The 14,686-nt window shown below is 43.9% G+C and overlaps 3 protein-coding genes and 1 long non-coding RNA gene across 8 annotated transcripts; 2 read left to right on the top strand and 2 right to left on the bottom strand.

Moving 5' to 3' along the window:
* Positions 1–3,260: 3,260 nt before the first annotated feature.
* LOC106354900 lies at positions 3,261–4,013 on the bottom strand. The gene has a single exon (XM_013794942.2). The coding sequence runs from the start codon at positions 4,011–4,013 to the stop codon at positions 3,261–3,263; it is 753 nt and encodes a 250-aa protein (XP_013650396.1).
* Positions 4,014–4,481: 468 nt separating this feature from the next.
* Positions 4,482–5,535, top strand: BNAC07G00090D. The gene is made up of 4 exons (XM_013797195.3): positions 4,482–4,743; positions 4,889–4,959; positions 5,040–5,123; positions 5,219–5,535. The coding sequence occupies exons 1-4, from the start codon at positions 4,644–4,646 to the stop codon at positions 5,231–5,233; spliced, it is 270 nt and encodes an 89-aa protein (XP_013652649.1). The 5' UTR covers positions 4,482–4,643; the 3' UTR covers positions 5,234–5,535.
* A 290-nt stretch (positions 5,536–5,825) lies between these two features.
* LOC106357527 (protein ULTRAPETALA 2) lies at positions 5,826–7,709 on the bottom strand. 5 transcript variants are annotated; one of them, XM_022705460.2, is made up of 4 exons: positions 7,595–7,709; positions 6,702–6,923; positions 6,192–6,501; positions 5,826–6,115 (listed from the first exon to the last, which is right to left on the bottom strand). In XM_022705460.2, exons 2-4 carry the CDS (start codon positions 6,904–6,906, stop codon positions 5,938–5,940), a joined length of 693 nt encoding a protein of 230 aa, XP_022561181.1. In that variant the 5' UTR covers positions 6,907–6,923; positions 7,595–7,709; the 3' UTR covers positions 5,826–5,937. The 5 variants fall into 5 exon arrangements, with proteins under 5 accessions (XP_022561181.1, XP_022561180.1, XP_013652647.2 ...); XM_022705459.2 differs by having other exon boundaries at positions 6,702–6,926; positions 7,595–7,704; XM_013797193.3 differs by having other exon boundaries at positions 7,565–7,701.
* Positions 7,710–7,942: 233 nt separating this feature from the next.
* Positions 7,943–9,722, top strand: LOC111207690. The gene is made up of 3 exons (XR_002659926.2): positions 7,943–8,683; positions 8,970–9,199; positions 9,294–9,722. It is a non-coding gene; the product is annotated as an uncharacterized LOC111207690 (long non-coding RNA).
* Positions 9,723–14,686: the final 4,964 nt, after the last annotated feature.

The raw sequence follows: 14,686 nt of genomic DNA, 5'->3' as shown, positions 1-14,686 counted from the left end.
CTGTAGGTGATATCAAGTTCACCGAGTTCGATAGTCCACTTTGTTAATCTCCCGGACCTGTTGGTGTTCTGAAGTATTGTTCGGAGGGGCTGATCGGTCAGTACCTCCACCGAATGTGATTGAAAATACGGGTGAAGCTTTCTTGTTGCTTCGACGACGGCCAGTGCCATCTTCTCCAGAGTCGGGTATCGCGTTTCTGGTCCTGTCATACGCCTGCTTGTGTAGAAGATCGGTTTTTGTTCGCCGCGGTCTTCCTTTATCAGAACACTGCTGACTGCTGCGGGGGACACCGCGACGTAAAGAGATAGAACGTCGCCGACATTTGGCTTGGCGAGTACATGCGGCGTAGTCAGATACTGTTTGACTTGAGCAAATGCCTCCTCGCACTTCTCATCCCGATAAACTTCTTATTCCCTCGCAGGAGATCGTAGAATGGTAGACACTTGTCGGTGGATCTAGAGATGAACCGATTGAGTGTAGCAATCCGACCCGTGAGCCGTTGGACTTCTCTACTATTTTTTGGACTTGGGAGGTTCAGGACCGCCGAGACCTTCTTCGGGTTGGATTTGATTCCTCGTTGTCTTAAGATGTAACCAAGGAATTCTCCTGAGGAAACTCCGAACGTGCACTTCGCCGGGTTTAGTTTCATGCCGTACTTGTTGAGAGTTTCGAAGCAATCTTGTAGGTGGCGGAGGTGGTCGGCAGCGTGTAGCGACTTAACAAGCATGTCGTCGATGTATACTTCCATGGTGTCGCCCAGCTTATCTACGAACATTTTTTTCACAAGCCGTTGGTAAGTCGCTTCTACGTTCTTTAGGCCGAATGGCATGACCTTATAGCAGTAGGTTCCCCTGTCTATGATAAAGGTCGTTTTCTCACGATCGTCAGGGTGCATCATGATCTGGATGTACCCGGAGAAGGCGTCCATGAACGTTAGCATCTTGTTCCCAACTGTAGACTCGACTAGACGGTCGATATTGGGGAGAGGATAGTTGTCCTTCGGGCAGACTTTATTTAAGTCAGTGAAGTCGACGCAGACGCGCCACTTCCCGTTCTTCTTTTTGACTACTACTGGGTTTGCTAACCACTCAGGATAGCGCACCTCAGCGATTGAGCCGGCACCGAGTAACCGTTCGACCTCTTCGTTAACAGCTTTTGACCTGTCGGGACCAAGCTTTCGTCTCTTTTGTCGGATGGGATTGAAGGTTGGGTCGACATTAAGCTCGTGAGTCATTATAGCTGGATCAATCCCTTTCATGTCTGCCATGGACCATGCGAACATAGACACATTCTTCTTGAGGAAGTCGAGAATTGACTGCTGCATATCCTCAGATAGATATGCGCTGATTCGTGCGGTCCGGCTATAGGCATCTCGAGAACTTCATCTTTCTGGGGGTAGACTTTTAAGATTGGAGGAGAGACAGAGTTAACCGGTAGAGAAGAATGCTGGAGCTTGACGGTGGCGATCTGTAATTCTCTCGCGGCCTTCTGATCCCCTCGCAATGTTTTTATCGTGCCGTCCGTACCAGGAAACTTGATACACTGGTGATAAGTCGATGGGATTGCTTGCATCGAGTGTATCCAGGGGGTTCCAAGTATGGCGTGATAAGGTGCCTTCGTGCTTGGAACGGCGAACTTGACCGTTCGAGTAACTCAGCATGCGCGCACCGGAAGGCGGATTGTCCCCAGTATTGTTTCAGAAGATCCACTGAAGCCAGTTAACGTTCTGGAGGACGCTTTGATGTCGTCGAGGTCCACTCCCATCTTTTGCAGCGTTCCTCGGAAGATGAGATCGACGGAGCTCCCCGTATCAATAAGTACTTTGGTGACATCGTACTCCCCAATTCCAAGAACGACAAGAAGAGGGTCGTTGTGGGGGATATGAATCCCTGCAGTGTCATCAGGCGAGACGGTTATCGTAGGATGACTCGGCGACCTAGTTGGCCACCTTTGCGAAGTTGCGACTTGCCGGCGGTAATCCTTGACAGAACGAACAGAATTTCCGCAGGGAGGAGAACCACCCATAATGACATTTAGTCGCTGTCTTGTTTTTACTCGCTTGGAGTTTAAAAAGGCGCGCAGATCGGCTGATGCGTTATCGTTGTTCGGCGACAGCGTAGAGTTGCCTGACGTCTTAGTTTGTTCCAACCGTCTTCGGAGATCAGTGGGCTTCGAGCGGTTGAGAAGTATGCGAAGATCGCACGCTCCGGCGTTGAGTTTGTCTCGAAGATCACCGTTGGGGCGTTTCAGATGTTTTTTGGGTTCAGGATCACCGATCGAGATACGGTGAGACTTTCGTGCATTCAGCGTTAGTCGGAGATCACTGTATTCAGAGCTATTGTCGTCTTCGAACTCGAGCTTTCGTTTGAGAACATCTCTCAGATCTCCGAGTATAGGTGTATCGTCGTTCTCGTCGTCTGATGACAAGGTTTGCTGAGAGAGTATAACCTCTATGCACCTGCGGTTAGCTGGCTGTTCTTCGTCGGCTGAGGAGTCTTCCTCACCGTCATCCTTCAGAGTTTTATCTTCATCTTGCTGCTGCGTTTCGTTTTGTCGGCCTTTGCCGGTAGCTTTGCGCTGGGCCCTTCTTTCTTTATTCTTGCTCCAGCTTTTGCCGTTTTTGGGCTTAGCTTTCAGGGGCTCGAATTTGAAGTCGCCGCTGGCGAGAGACGAGAGATAGTGCGCATAGAGTGACTTGCACTCTGTCGTATCATGTCCTTTGACGTCGTGATATTTGTAATGTTTGGTGAGATCGACGGTTCTGGAAGGGCCTGCCGTCAGACATGCTGCTACAGCAGGTTGAGTCGCGCAGACAGTATCAGTTAGCTCACCAGACGAGTCGAGCTCTCTGACCCATTTGTTCCACCCTTCTCCGCGGACTACCATGGTTGAGACCGACACGTTATTCTCGTTGACGATATACATGTAACCGTCTTTTCGGCTGTTTTTGTCGCTAGGAGCGTGCTGGCGCGGTTCTTGTCTCGTGTTGGCATTTTTCGTCACTGGTGCTTTCGGTGCGTTCATCTTGCTGAGGATTGCGTTTGTATCTTCTTCCATTCGGATAAAGTTGTCAGAACGAGTGATAGCATCTTGGAGCGACGTGGTTGGATTTTGGTATAAGTCTTCTTGGAACTTAGAGCGGACCCACAACGTGTTCCGCAGGGCATCGATGGCGATGTCGTCTGGGATTTCAATCCTTGAGACTAAGTCGCGGAGGCTCTGATCTTTGGCGATGCCGTCTGGGATTTCAATCCTTGAGACTACATGCTAGATGCAGTGGCACTGCGCTTTGTGAACATAATGTATGTCTTGAGGAAAGCCGCTAATAAGTCACGAAAGCTTCCGATTGAGTTCTCCTCTAGTTGGGAGAACCAGGTCAGGGCCTGCTCGTGGAGAGTCTCGACAAACAGTTGACAGTAGCCTGCGTCTCTTTCTTCATCGGAGAGTCGAGCACGTGCCATCGCGATATTGAAAGCCGTCATGTGTTCCACCGGATCTCCTCCGGGCTTGTACTCAGGGAGGCGCAGCTTCTCTATCTTCCCGAGTTGCACACTGGTCAGTGCGCTAGTAAAAGGGGTTCGCGAGGTTGCAGCGAGTATGCTCTCGATTTGTGGAGCCGCACTAGTAGCCTGATGGATCTTCGAGCTCATTTGCTGAAAGCTGAGTTTGAGCTCGGCGATATCTCTTATGGTTGCGAGATCTGGTCCTATCGGGGGAGCATCGGTGAGAAGGGTTTCATTAGGTTCCGAGTCGTCTGAGATGTGGTCGCCACCCGTCGCCGTTGGGTTTGTGTTGAATAGACGACGGCGTATCATCTGGGGACGGCTCGTTTGGCCGTTTGGATCGGTGAGTGCTGCGACCAAAGCAGCTAGCTGGTCGTTGGTTGTCTTTTGAACTTCGTCATGTCGAGCGAGTCGAGCCATGACGGAGCTCATGAAATCTGGCGGCGCGGCTTCAGGCGTAGGTGTTGGTTCTCCGCCTGGAGCGCCGAAGGTGGCGTCGTCTTGAGCCATGTAGATCTAGAACGTTACTTTAGTCAGCCCCACGGTGGACGCCAATTGTTTGTACGGGATTCAGTCGACTAGATTGAAAGAATTCGAAATGGGATGACCAAAGACGTTTTATTAGACTGATTAAATGGGTTACAAGGGTGACAGGAGATTAAGGAAACAAGCGGGAGCTCGAGGAGCAAATCGGGAGAGATACATAGCGATTAGGAGTGAATTGAAACTAAAAACCCTAGATCTAGCCGTTCAGTGTATGTGTGTGTAAAGTGTCAATCCTTTTCTTTCTGTTCCTTTCTTTTCCTTTATAGGTTTTCTCTCTTTGATACCCTAATTTCGATCCTCTCCGGGCCTTAGTTCAGAGAAGCCGAGTATACGGGTCTGGGTAGAGTTCTTCCAAACCGGGTGTTTTTGGTCGGCTTTGCCAACGGCTAAAAGCAGTCTAGAGCCGAGCTGAAGACTCTACTCGCCAAGCCGAATAAATTAGGCCAGTTTGCTGGGAGTAGGTCCTGTTATTAGATGGGGCTTGTGGAGTGAAGTAATCCATGTCGTGCAAACTGGCCTCTTTTCTCTTGTAGAATCATCTAATCTCTCCTGAAACTCGCGAAGCTTCTCTCTCGAAGCCTAAATCAGAAATCGATGGCGTCCTTCGCTCGCCGAGCAATGAGCCTAGCTCAGATTCCATCTGCACGTGTGCCCGCCTCTGTTTGTCAGCGTCGCGGTCTCGCCGGCGCCGCTGGTACTTTCTTCTTTCTCTTCTTCCAATATTAGCTTAGATCTAATGTTTGGGGTTCGTAATTTCTTTGTCATATTCCTCCACCTATCAGATCAGAGGGTGGAGAAATGTTTGCCAAGTCCATTTGATTGAATGAGAATGTTTGCAGATCACCATGGATCTACCAAGGTTGACTTCTGGAAACAGCCCACGAATCCAGGAAACTGGAAAGAGGAGCATGTACCTTTCATATCTCCTCTTGTGTGTGTTTTTTTACTTTTATAGATTCCTTTCTTCTCTGACGAAAACCAAATCTGCAGTTCGTGCTTATTTCGCTCTCTGGCTGGGGATTGCTCTTCTACAGTGGATACAAACTCTTCACCGGCGGTAAAGGTGACGACGAGGTAATTGCTTTCTCTTCCTCCTTTACAAAACAAACAAAACAAAGTGGCTCTCTCTTCCTCTACTCCCTTACAAAATTTTGACTCATCTTTTGCAGAAGCCTGCGCAATGAATTTATCACTGGGAAAAGACAAAGAGAGCTCTCCTTCTCGTGCTGGTCTTGTATCAAACAAAGCCAGCAAAATTACTTCTTTGACAGTCTTTGTTTGCTTTCTTTTAAAATAATATATATATATATACATGCTGCTATGATGCATCAAACACTTTTGAGATCCTTCCTAATCATGTCTCCAATTGATGATGATTCGTAGCTGTTTTGCGTTTCATAATTGAAACATATCAAGATTTTAGCATTGTGATATGCTTTGGATCATTCTAATTGTATGGTCTCGATGCCAGTTTCTTTTGTTCAAATCAGTCCCTCCAAGTAGAGATTACAAATCAGTTCCTTGTTCAGCATTAGTTACTACATCTCTTTCCACCATGCTTGACTGACCTTTCTCTCGGTCTTGGCTCTGCTAGTTCGTAATTAGATAGAGATTTTGAGAGGACTTTGCATACTCTTTAACGTTCACTGCTTGTCTCTTGTTAGTTTTGTGTGTTTTCCATCTCTGAAATTGGTTTTAAGAGGCATGTACTTTTTGCTTTCATTTCAAAGCACAACTCTTTCTGTTTGTTTTTGGAATCCTACTCGGTTTCTCCAGTTACCACAAAAACAAAGCTATATAATTAAAAGGCGCATCCAGCAGCCATCATTCAAGAATTACAAAAAGGTCTTTGCTGAATAATTTTTAAGTAAAAGTTAGAGAAATGAAGTCAAATGGGTTTGGTGTTGGTGATGAAGTCCAGGCAAGTCTGGCAGTTACAATCTGCGAAACGACAGAGGTTGCAGCCGAAGCAAACACAGCAAGTGCAGCCTTTGCAAGACGGGGAACGAGTGCAACCTTTGTAAACTTTCCTGCTCACTCTCTCTTCCTCCTCGTCACAAGTAATCCTGCACAACCACCATTTCAGTTAAATCATTTTCTATGATACTTCATATGAAGTACTTATAAACAACAAAGTCCCACTTGTGGTATGGGTAATCGCAGCACTTCCAATTGGGCTCAGCCAAGGCATCATGGTGCTTCCGGCATTCCCCTCTGCTCCTCAACCTGAACCTCCTCTCCTTCCCACATTTGCTGCATCCAACAAACTCATCCCGATGAGTCACTTTGGATCCGTTGGAGTTATTCTTCAATGTTTGGTTGTAGTATCTGAGCAGCACTGTCTTTGAAAGCGGAACTTTGTCTCCCTCAATGAACACCCACACGTTGTTCCTCCAGTTTCTAGAGGTTTCTCTCTCAGAATGCTTCTCAAAGGCAGCAGGCGATAACTTGTCTACGATGATCATAAAATCAAATCTGTCAAGATGATCACTTTTCGCAAAAAAAAAGTTGAACTGAAGCGGGGAGATACGGTATAAAAGAAAATATTAGGGCAGATTATTCCTGGCGCATATATGAAACATATGCATCATCAAGAAAGCAATGTTCACATGTAACGTGCATTAAGCTAAAAACATCAAAAGAAGAAGAGACCTTCATGGCAAGCGGGAGTGCATTGGCAAGTGATTTGGAGGTCTCCATCTGAGAAAACCCTAAGCCTAGCAATGGCGTCTCCGTAACGGTGGCTCGTGCAGCCACACATCACCTCCACGTAATCATCTCCCACAATGACCCCACTAATCTCTTGCAGCTCCTCTTCGCTGAACAAGGTCTTCTTCGACCCGCATTCTCTCTCCATCCCCGATCTACGATCTCCTACTAAAAGTATCGTATTGTGAGAGTTTTAAGAGAATGATGATAGTACATATTTATATAGGAGCCATAACTCTCTAGGGACAAAAAGGTAATTCGACATATGAACAGAAGAGATTTGAAAAAAAAAGGCCTAAAGGAACTTTCGCATAGATCTGAAATTTCATATCCAAATATCTCCAAAAGGTTACATGCAATACAGCTTTTGCCTTTTGGAGTAAAACAAAAAAAGAGGGAGAGAGAGAGAGACTTTGAAGGTCCTTTGAATTAGGTTTTAGAGGGCTTTGAAAGAAAGAAACTCTCTAATACAGACAGACGCAGATGATGGGATAGTGTTGGCGGATGCGAATTAGGTGGCCAAAGTAAAACAAGAGAGCCGTGGGGCATAAAAATTGTGGATCCTTTTTTTCATTAATTAATTACTATGTATATTTTATCTTCTTTCAAATTTTGGATTTAAGTAACATATATACACATAAGTAACGTACATAATGTGTTGTACTCTGTAATCTTATTGATTGTCAGGTAATTTGTCTGACTGCAGAACAGAGGATGCTCTTTTCTAAACTCACAGATTATATTATAAATTACACGCTTTTTTAATTGCAGTTTCACCCAGATAAATATAAATAGCAAGTAATTACCTCTTTGCACGCAAAAGGGTAAGTAACTACCTCATTTCTTTCTGACTTCTGAGCTCTCTTATGTAAAATGCATGCTTTCTTCCTTTTTTTTCTTTCTTTCAGTTAGGTATATATATGGTTCCTATTCTCCATCGTTCCCATCTTTATATGATATACATATGTGTATTTAAATGCTCTGAATACGAGGACCAAGTTGGCATATATACATAGAGACTTATTAGGGAATCTCATTTATTTTGAATTAGGAATTTGGTAATGTTTCCAAAATTAAGAAACAGAGTTTCTGGACTAAGTATCTCGTGCAATGCTTTTAGACCTCTTCCGTATTTGGAACCTACTAAGTTTAGCCTGGCTTAACATTGACATCCACGTTTGATGATTTCCAATGTCAATGAAAGTTGTTGTAACTGTTGAATTTTACAGCTGGCCCAACTTTAATTTGTCTTTGTCAAATGTTATTATGTATGTATAGGCATGTTATGCTACATCATGAGTTGGCCTTACAGGCTCCATCTTGTGTAACGTGAGTTATTATTGCAAAGGCAACTAAAGAATTCATGTTAGTTGGTTACGAGCCGCACCAAACTCCACCTCATCCACGTTTTTTCTTCTATAGACCTTTGACCCTCCATTTTTATCTACGACTCAACCTACATATTTAAAGAGGTTATATATAAAAGAGAAATTACCTAGAATGACTCAAATCATACACGTAATTACTAGACTAACTCATAAACTTTTGTAATTATTAGACTAAAGCACAGAGCAACCGAAAATGCCAAAAAATCAGTCTCTCTTTCATTTTTCACGAGATTGCCATAGGAAATTATTAGTAGGAAAATGTTTATTTTTTTTATAAAGAAAAACAAAACCTTTTGATCGAGACTGGAGAAAGTCGTCTTCTTCGTTTGCGACAACACCAAATCGGACACCTCTCTTTCACTTCCGCCTCCGACAACTTCTTCTCTGCCAGAGCCTCCTTCCATTTCGTCACCTCCACCTGAATCGCCGTCGTCTCTGTAAGACAAGAGGAACCCTGAATCCGATTTCACCTCTGTCTCCGCCTTTAAATCGAAGAGACAAAACAATTGCTCGTTTTCAACCAAGAGTGATTTCAAGGTAAAATCCCGTGTCTTTCTTTAACCCTCAATCGATTTTCAGAACTTTAACCCTCAATCGATTTTTAGGGATTGTGTTGTGTTAATGAAAGTATCGTGCTTTGAATGAGTAAAACTACATATTTGAATTGGTCGGTAACAAGTGTGGTATAGTTCAATATGTGTCTCCTAGATCTTGAACTTGAAGTTACTACTTGTTTCGTGTCTGCTTTGCTTGTTCGATGTTTGCATTAGAAAATGATTATATAGATCTTTGGTTGGCTTCATAGGGTGTGACAGTTTTGCAGGGATGGAGACCATTCATGAGCGTTGTGGCCAGTTTACCTACAAACCCGTTCTTCTAAATTGACCAGGAGAGGCTAGTCTTATCTTTATCAATTTATACAATTATACCTTGCATCAAGCTCTGTACACTATGCGGATATTCACTTACTCTGCATTCATATGTGCCTCTTTCTGGTCGGGCAAGTGCTTGGATTTTCAACAGAGTGGTCTCATCATCCTCTGTATTCTCCTGGTTAGACGAACAAATACACCAAATCAGTTGCTTGTGTTTCTGAGTTTGCTCTTTCTCAAGAATATCTGTTGTGCAATAATACGTGTGAAAACAGGAGGATTAGAGGTTCTGGATGGTGTGGAGAAAGTATTGGTTGGTACTTGAGTCGGGATGGATCACGCATTACCTCAACATGTCAATGCCTTATGGAGATTTTCCATTGCAGACACTCCAGGGATAAGTTCTCCTAAGAACAATCTTAGGCCTCTCTGAGTTCAACCCAATACTCTTTAACTTTGCTTCTTGTTCTCTGTAAATAGACATCTACATGTTTGTACTCTTTAGTGTCTGTATAGTGTTTATTTAGAAGTGGAAATACCGTTAAGGTATTGGGTGGAAAGTGGAAGTCGGTTATTAAATACTTCGTCGGTTATTAAATACTTCGTCGGTTATTAAATTCTCGACAAATTGTAAACATGAGACAAATTGATAAAGAACAAATTTCTCAACCGTTTGATTGAGTTGTTCATGAACAATGCTATTATTTGCAGCTTTAACCTGTAAACAAGTTGAAGAATGAGAACAAAACGTTATAGGTACAATTAGGTTTCAACGTTAACACGGTTTGGCCTTTTGACCATTAGTATTGTTTGACCGACCCAAACAAATCATTTCCTCCGTACCTCAACAAGCAAAATCATTCCTTCGTAACAAGATGTATTTTTTTTATAAAAGTTATACATGTAAATCATTCTCTGTGTAACGTAACAAGATGATTTTATATAAATGGTGCATGCAATATTTTTTTCTATTGACTTGTGCATGTAAGAAGTTAACGTCAATTTCAAAAATTTAAACATAATTCTGATTTTAGTTACACTAGAAATAAACCGGATTTGACACTAAAGAAAACCAAATTTAATTCAAAATTAAATTAAGTTTGGTTTATTCAAACCCGGATTTCCTTATAAAAATCTGCCCATTCATAAATAAAAAAATCTGACATAGAAATTTAAGTCTAACACAAAACTCTACAATTTATAATAAATCTATTATCCCATTTAAATCGGATACGCAAATCTGTCATAAAAATTAAGTCTAACAAAAGAATCTATCATTTATAAAAAATCTGCTACCTCGTTTGGTAGACTTATCCTTAAAAATCTGTTTTCAACTTAAATCGAACAAACAACTCTGTCGTATAAACAAATCTGCCATTTTAAAGAAAATCTGACATCACTCTCTTGACAGATTTTATTTTCTAAACTGATTTAATTAGCAGACTTAATATCCGGCAGATTTATTTTTTTGAAAATAAATCTGCCAGCGATCAATTATTAATGGCACTTTTGTAATTCTGTTTTTTTGATATAACTATGGAGAAGGGTAATTTCGACCAGAAAAATATTCTAATAATTTTTTAAAAATATGAGTTATTCTAGTAATAACCCAATAAATTTGTGTCACTTTAGTAAACTTCCCTATATAAAAATGTATTTTCCTTATCAAAAATCATAAAATGATGATATACACCGCAAAGAATATCCTAACATAAAAAAACAAAAAAAACTCTCTCAGGCACAACTACCAATAGTTGTGTTTAACCGCTGGGCACAAAGTTAACCCCGGAAGTTGACCTTCCCTTTCGGCTTGGATCCACCCACTTTTGTCCTGCAAGATTCAAAATGGTTACCTTTTCTGGTATTATCTGACGGTTAATAAACTCCCTTGGTCTTTACACACCGAGTTCTTCCCCTGACCTTGTCGGAGGGACCACCTTCTCCGGCCATTCTTACCGGTGGAGTCCGCGGTTAGTGAAGCTGAGTTCAATGGAGTCCTTTGCGAAGCTACAAAACCTTTCTCACTGAAGCTTGTACTGGAGGGTTACAGGAGAGCTCTAAAAACCCTCTCCTTGTTCTTGCTTCAGCTTACTACAGATTGTAGTCCCTTTCAACGGCTGGTTCACCTCCACACCCATTCTACTACTGGTTGTAGTCTCTGCTCCAAGAACTTGCTAGTTTGCTACTCAGGTTGAGGAAAATGTCTCGTCGATACTCACGGGATGAGAAAGGAAAAAGGAAAGAGGAAAGCCCTCCTCTTCGGAAACCTCTAGTTAGAATTCCGGAAACCAACGTCTCAGATCTCATAGAGCGAAACAAACTCACGCTTATTGGTAGGGTTACTAATCCTTCTATCCAGAAGACAAGAGCCCTGGTAGATTTCTTCCTATAACAGTGGCATGTGGTGGGCAGAATAACAAGGAGGGATTTGGGACCTTCTCTGGTCCAGTTTTGTTTTGAATCGGAGCAAGACCTTCAGAAAATCCTCGCTAAAGCCCCATTTCACTTCAAAAACTGGATGTTCATACTGAGAAGATGGGAACCGATTGTATCTGAGTCCTTCCCTGCTCTGATTTCCTTTTGGGTCAGAGTTCATGGTATTCCTCTCCATTATTGGAAAGATGAAACCATTGAAGCTATTGGAGCTATTCTTGGCCCCATTGAAGATCGAGAAGTGGATAAAGCTCGGTTCAAAGTACAGATCAATGCGCTGAAACCACTTATTATGAAGCTAGACCTTCAGCTCCCTTCCCGTGAAGTTGTTGAGGTGGAAGTGGAGTATGAGAAGCTGGGAAAACACTGTTTCTTCTGTAAGTCCTTAACAGATGAAGACAGTGAGAAACACAGATGCCCCCTTTCTAGAGGACACACAGAAGACAAAAGAACCTTGGGCATTACGCAACAGAATACTCTAGAGAGAATTGAAGAAGGAAGAAGGCGTCAGGAAGAAAGGCGATACTCGCGCTTCCCAAACCTACCCGCTCGAAAAGAAGCTCGATGGACAAACTCAAGGAACGCAAACCGTGAAATCGAAATTTCCTCAAGGGAGTATTCCCCTCGTAGTGAGATGGGGAAGAGCCTCAACTTTGAGGAAAACAGGAGACGTTATGATGATCGTCATCTTGCATACAGATACTCTACCTCTAGAGAGACTCAGTCGCAACATGATTCACATGAGCGAATCTCCACTTCACGTAGGACTCAAGACTACAAGGTCAAGGAATCTACAGGGCCTGCACCACCCCGACAATCACAGGTCTCACCTGCTAGAGAGGCCATCTCTTCATCACACCGCTCACCAGTGGCTGCCCCAACTCTGGAACAGAGGAGAAGGAACCTAGATTCACGTCTCTCAGACCCACGATCAGGAAACCTATCAACTGAGGAGAGGATCTCTACGAAGGAAAGACTATCTGTGAACACTCGAAGAACAAGTGGCAGTGAGAGGACAGAGGGGGAGGCTGTCCCCCATCAGGATAAGAATAAACTACCTATAAGCCCCTCATCGAGTACAAGGACCATTACAGCCATTACTCGCCCGTCGAGTTCAACGATCTTTGAGACAGGCAGGCTTGGCATTTGTGAACGATCCCCTATCAGAACACTAAGTGAAGATCGCATTCATGTCTCCTTAAGGCTAGGTCCTCTTAGAGAGGATGAGGAGAATGAGGAGGATAACACTTTTGATTTACAACTCCAACAGACTTTGTCTTCGAAGGCAGCAGGAAAGAAAGTTGCTACACAAACCAAAGACAAGAAGAGGCCAGCACGCAACTCTCCACAAGGTTTTCCGGTGAAAAGAAGACGCACTACAAAGGCTCATCCCTCTCCCCGCAGGAAACTGATGATGGATGCTATAACGGCGGGAGTAAGAACTCAAACAAAGAAGAAGCAAAAGACCACACCAGCGACGATGACGACGATCATTCCACCGCGAGTACGCAAGGAGAAGGATTTTTGTCCTCCTCAGGGGTCTCTTCCTTAGCGTGTGTGAGCTGGAACTGTCAAGGCATCGGGAGCCCCTTGACAGGCCAGCGAATAAGGGAATTTCGAAAGAAAATTTCCCCAGCAGTCATTTTTCTTATGGAAACTAAGAATCAAGACGAGGCTCTCTTCAAGCACTTCAAGAATTCAGCGCTTACCAACCACTTTACTGTCCCCCCTGTTGGCTTAGCGGGAGGCATATCCTTATCTTGGATAGATGATCTTCAGGTTGAAATTTTCTTCTCCTCCCCAAATATTATTGATACAAAGATTGAGGCACACAGAACCTCTAGCTTCGTTTCCTTCATTTATGGGGCTCCAAACCCGTCAGACCGCCCTGCCTTCTGGAGTAAGTTGACAGAGCTAGGAGCTGAGAGAGAAGAAGCTTGGCTCCTCACCGGAGATTTTAATGATCTCCTCGATAACTCGGAGAAGGTGGGCGGTCCAATCCGTTGGGAAGGATCCTTCCTATCCTTTAGAAGCTTTGTATCCCAAATGGGTTTAAGGGATTTTCAACATTCTGGTAATCATTTATCTTGGCGGGGTACAAGATACAATTACTTCATTCAGTCACGACTTGATCGGGCCATGGCAAACTGCTCCTGGTTTGAACGGTTCCCGGCAGGTCGCTGTGAGTATTTACGCTTTGAAGGCTCTGACCACCGTCCAATAGTAGTCCACTTCGACGTCTCGACTCGAAGGAAGAAGGGCTTGTTTCACTTTGATCGACGACTGAAGGACAAACCAAAGGTGAGACAACTGGTGGAGGCCCAATGGAAGAAGGAACCGCTTGACTCTGTCTTGACGAGAATTGGAAACATCAGACACAGCATCATTAAGTGGACGCGGGAGCAAAACCTTAACAGCAACAGAGCGATACAATCGGCTCAGCAAAGACTGGAAGAAGCTCTCTCTAACCCGGTACCGGACGCCATGCTTATTGGAGAACTCACTACAACGCTCGAATCAGCATACAAGGAGGAAGAGCTTTTTTGGAGACAGAGGAGCAGGATTCTCTGGCTACAATGCGGCGACCGGAACACATCTTACTTTCATGCGGCGACTCATGGCAGACGAGCTGTCAATAGGTTCTCGGTCCTAGAGGATGTTGAAGGTAAAGCGAGGTTCAAGGAGCAGGAGATTGTGCAGTGCATCACAGACTATTACTCTCGGATATTCTCAGCTCAAATGTCAGATTCATATCAGGTGGTTCATGAAGGGATCACTCCCTTAGTTACTGCAGAGATGAACACGACATTGATAGCTATCCTGAGCCCTTTCGAGATAAGGGAGGCACTTTTCTCTATTAATCCGGACAAAGCACCGGGCCCCGATGGCTTCTCGGCTAGCTTCTATCAGAATTTTTGGGATATTCTAGGGGAGGATGTAGCTAAGGATATCCAAGCCTTCTTCATCTCAAACACCTTGGATCCAAGACAAAACGAAACACATGTACGTCTGATTCCGAAAGTCACAGGACCAAGGAAGGTAGCAGATTATCGCCCGATTGCTCTGTGTAACACACATTACAAGATTATAGCGAAGCTCCTTACCCGGCGCCTGCAGCCGTTCCTCCCAGCCCTTATCTCCGATCACCAGTCGGCCTTTGTTAAAGGGCGAGCGATTTCAGATAATGTTCTGATTACGCATGAGATTTTGCACTACCTTCAACACTCTGAGGCTA

This window comes from Brassica napus, chromosome C7 (assembly GCF_020379485.1).
Source record: "Brassica napus cultivar Da-Ae chromosome C7, Da-Ae, whole genome shotgun sequence".
NCBI lineage: Eukaryota > Viridiplantae > Streptophyta > Magnoliopsida > Brassicales > Brassicaceae > Brassica > Brassica napus.
This window is presented reverse-complemented; position numbering and strand designations above follow the sequence as displayed.

Coding starts and splice junctions, on each gene's coding strand:
- LOC106354900 (XM_013794942.2), bottom strand. CDS start 4,013: ATGGCTCAAGACGACGCCACCTTCGGCGCTCCAGGCGGAGAACCAACA.
- BNAC07G00090D (XM_013797195.3), top strand. CDS start 4,644: ATGGCGTCCTTCGCTCGCCGAGCAATGAGCCTAGCTCAGATTCCATCT. Junction 4,744..4,888: donor CGGTCTCGCCGGCGCCGCTG/GTACTTTCTTCT, acceptor GAATGTTTGCAG/ATCACCATGGATCTACCAAG. Junction 4,960..5,039: donor GAAACTGGAAAGAGGAGCAT/GTACCTTTCATA, acceptor CCAAATCTGCAG/TTCGTGCTTATTTCGCTCTC.
- LOC106357527 (XM_022705460.2), bottom strand. CDS start 6,906: ATGGAGAGAGAATGCGGGTCGAAGAAGACCTTGTTCAGCGAAGAGGAG. Junction 6,502..6,701: donor CACTCCCGCTTGCCATGAAG/GTCTCTTCTTCT, acceptor TGATCATCGTAG/ACAAGTTATCGCCTGCTGCC. Junction 6,116..6,191: donor TGCGATTACCCATACCACAA/GTGGGACTTTGT, acceptor GTGGTTGTGCAG/GATTACTTGTGACGAGGAGG.